The sequence below is a fragment of the Fonticula alba genome (assembly GCF_000388065.1).
Source record: "Fonticula alba strain ATCC 38817 unplaced genomic scaffold supercont2.3, whole genome shotgun sequence".
Lineage (NCBI taxonomy): Eukaryota > Rotosphaerida > Fonticulaceae > Fonticula > Fonticula alba.
The window spans coordinates 374,329-377,206 of NW_009242973.1; the positions used below are offsets into that span (position 1 = coordinate 374,329).

Here is a 2,878-nt window from a genome sequence, read left to right on the forward strand (position 1 = left end):
GCAGCGGGTATCTGAGCCCGGCCCTGCACGGTGGTACCCGAAATAGACGCGAGCCAACACCGGACGCCCGCCTCTCGGAGGGCCGGGGAGGAGCGCCGGGCGGGCGGGGGGTGGGGGGGGGGAATAACCGGCCACACTCTTGCCCCTGTGCCTGCCCCGAGCGGCACTGGCCCAGTCGGGCCGTATCATCCCGCGGGCGGGTGGCGGCGGGCGGGAGACAACCAGGGAAAGAAGGCGGCGGGCGGGCGGGCGGGCGAGCAGCACACAAGAGAAACGGCGACGGACCCGGAGGGGAGAAACGCCCATCACACACTGCCCCTCGCCCATCCCCCGCCAACCACAGGAGCGGGGGCGCGGGGGCCGCGGCGGGATCGAGACCGTGTGGGCCCAGGCTCGGCCCAGACGGGCAGCCCTCCGGTCGCGGGCGCACTCGCCGGCACCCACGCCCCCCCCCCCCCCGACCCCGCGGCCGCGGCCCGGCCCGTTGGCGCGCCGCGAACAACAACGATCGGCGCGCGTCGGCCGGCGTGGTGCCGCCGGCCGCCAGGCAGGCGGAACGGCCAGGAGGAGTGCCCGCGCGCAAAAGCCCGCCCGAGGGAAAGCGCCCCCCCCTTTCCGACGGGGGACCCCGCCGCCGCGTGCGGGGAGGCCTGTGGGCAGACCGGCCGCCAACCAATTCGGGCCCCCGCGCCCGGGCAGGCCCCCCGGCCAACACCTAGTCCGGAACAAAAGGCGAAAAAACGCCCACACGCGCGGATCAGCTTCCCGGAGTGGAAGGCGCGCGCGCGCGCACACATCCCCACGGTCGGGATCGGGGCACGCGCGCGCGCGCCCCACTCCAGCCAACACACAAGCCCATTTTGGCTGGTGTGCGCCCGCGCATGGGATCCAACCTGCCCCGCCCCGCCCCGCCCCGCCCCGCCCCCCCCCCGAGGCTCCTGTGAAGGGGAGCGGGAGACGGGACTGACCGGCCCGGTCTCCCCCCCCCCCGTGTGCGCGCGCCAGGCGCCGGGCGCCGGTCAATATCGGGCAAGTGCGCCCCCCGGGCGGCGCGCCGGCCGCCGCCCGTACCCAGGCCCGCGTCCCCACAGGAGTCCGGCGGTAGGGGGCCCAGTCGTCCCCGCCCCCCGCGTCCCACACACGGGCCAAGCGCGCCGGAGCAGAGTGTGCCCTGGCCAAGTGACTGCCACCGAACAGCCGGAGCGCCAAAAGTACCCACCACACATCGACACCTCCCCCCTCATATATGGACCCGATTATTATATGCCCGAGTATGGGGCGCCCTGGGCGCATTCGGCGGTGGCCGCTGCCCCCCCCCCCCCCCCCTCCCTCCCTCCCGGTCACCGTCGTGCATGCGAGAGCGGCTGAAAATAAATACAGGCGCAAATATATGGGCCCCCGATGCACAGAGAGGCGCGCGCGCCGGCACAGGCAGACTCGCGCAGCGCGCGTGCGCGCATGTGCAGGCCCCCGCCGGCCGCGCACATACGCGCCCATCCGGGCACGCCCCACTGCCCGAATGGGAACGCCCGTGCCGGCGGGCCGGGGCCGCCCCCTTCCCGCCGGCCCGGTCGAGGGACCAGGAGGGGGGTTTCACATCCCGGGCGAATTGGCGTCTCGGCGCATCATCACGCCGGGGCGTTAGCACGCACGACGCCGTCGTGCGTGATCTGCGCGCGCTCCCCGCCCGGAGAGCTAACGCCTGGCCGCTGTCCCGCCGCACCCACCCCCCGGGGACGGGGAAGGCAGCCGGGCCGGCACGTCCCTGACAAGAGACGCCGCGGCGCGTCCACCACCGGCATGCGGCGCCGCGCGCCCGCCCGGGGGGCGGCGGACAACAGACTCCCCTCCCCTCCCCTCTCCTCGCCGCCGCCGCCGCCGCCGCCGCCGCCGCCGCCGCCGCCGCACCCTTCAGTGCCTCGTTCGCCGGCCTCCCACACCGGCCCCTTCCTGCATCACACACACACAAGCACCCGATCGCCCGATCGCCCGATCGCCCCGCGCCGCGCCTCTCCCAGCCATGATGGACCGCTTGACCGGGCTCAGCTCGTCGCAGGCCGGCGGTCTGGTGCTTGTGGCCCTCCTGTGGGGCTCAACCACGCCGCTCATGCGCCGCGCCTCGGCGCTGGGCCCGGATGCCCGCCCGCACAAGCACCAGCCCCGGGGCGTGGCCGCGGCCGCCCAGTCGCTGGTCCGGTACCTGCCGATCGGGGTGAATCTTTCCGGATCGGCGCTCTTTGCGCGGCTCCTGCGCGACACGCCGGCCAGCCAGGCCGGCCTGATCGCCAACTCCCTGGCCCTGGTGGTGACCACCTGCGTGGCCCGGCTCCTCGGCGAGCGGGAGGCCGACCGCCGGCGTGCGTGTGCACCGCCTCCCCCCTCGCCCGCCCGCCCGCCCGCCCGCCCCCTCCCGGAGAGGTCCGAGGCGAAGGCGCCGGCGGGGGCACGGCGCGAAGACAACAGCATCGACTCGCCTCGCCCCGCTCGCCCCCCTCCGCCGCGGAATTCCGCCACACGGCGCCCGGTCTTTTTTTTTTTTTTCTTTACTTTGCCACCCCCCGCTCTGTTCCTGCCCCTCGATCGTCGCTCACCCCGCCCCGTTCTGCTTCCACGCGCATGGACAGTCGTCAACATCGGAATGCTCCTCGTGATCGTCGGCGTGGCGATCTGCATGACCAGCATCTAGGCGCGCGCGCGCGCGCGAGAGAACGTCCCCACACATATTGGCACACGCATAATACACACACACCGCATGCATTACGCGCATGCGCGCCCGAGCGCCGGGCTATGTAAACCCCCCGGTGTGCGGGCGCGCGCGCCCCCGGGGTCGCGCGCGCCGGCGCGGGGGGGGGATGGGCTTTCATGCGGCGGCCGGGCG

General features: G+C 74.5%; 3 protein-coding genes across 3 annotated transcripts in view; 1 reads left to right on the plus strand and 2 right to left on the minus strand.

The window, feature by feature from the left end:
• H696_01895 (hypothetical protein) overlaps window positions 1-306 on the minus strand; it is a gene marked incomplete at both ends in the record, with an annotated part of 3,614 nt that extends 3,308 nt beyond the window's left edge. The window contains one exon of the mRNA XM_009495796.1: window positions 286-306. Coding sequence (XP_009494071.1) covers window positions 286-306 — 21 coding nt within the window. The remainder of the gene's footprint in view (window positions 1-285) is intronic.
• A 1,578-nt stretch (window positions 307-1,884) lies between these two features.
• Window positions 1,885-2,757, plus strand: H696_01896 (hypothetical protein). Its single transcript, XM_009495797.1, has 2 exons — window positions 1,885-2,357; window positions 2,625-2,757. Exons 1-2 carry the CDS (start codon window positions 2,021-2,023, stop codon window positions 2,684-2,686), a joined length of 399 nt encoding a protein of 132 aa, XP_009494072.1. The 5' UTR covers window positions 1,885-2,020; the 3' UTR covers window positions 2,687-2,757.
• Window positions 2,758-2,878, minus strand: part of H696_01897 (flotillin) — a gene marked incomplete at both ends in the record, with an annotated part of 1,121 nt that continues 1,000 nt past the window's right edge. The window contains one exon of the mRNA XM_009495798.1: window positions 2,758-2,785. Within this exon, the coding sequence (XP_009494073.1) occupies window positions 2,758-2,785 (28 nt within the window). The remainder of the gene's footprint in view (window positions 2,786-2,878) is intronic.

Excerpts from the sequence above, each read along its gene's own strand:
- H696_01896 (XM_009495797.1), top strand. The coding sequence starts at position 2,021 with ATGATGGACCGCTTGACCGGGCTCAGCTCGTCGCAGGCCGGCGGTCTG. Across the intron at positions 2,358-2,624 it reads GCGGGAGGCCGACCGCCGGC|TCGTCAACATCGGAATGCTC; the intron begins GTGCGTGTGCAC and ends GCGCATGGACAG.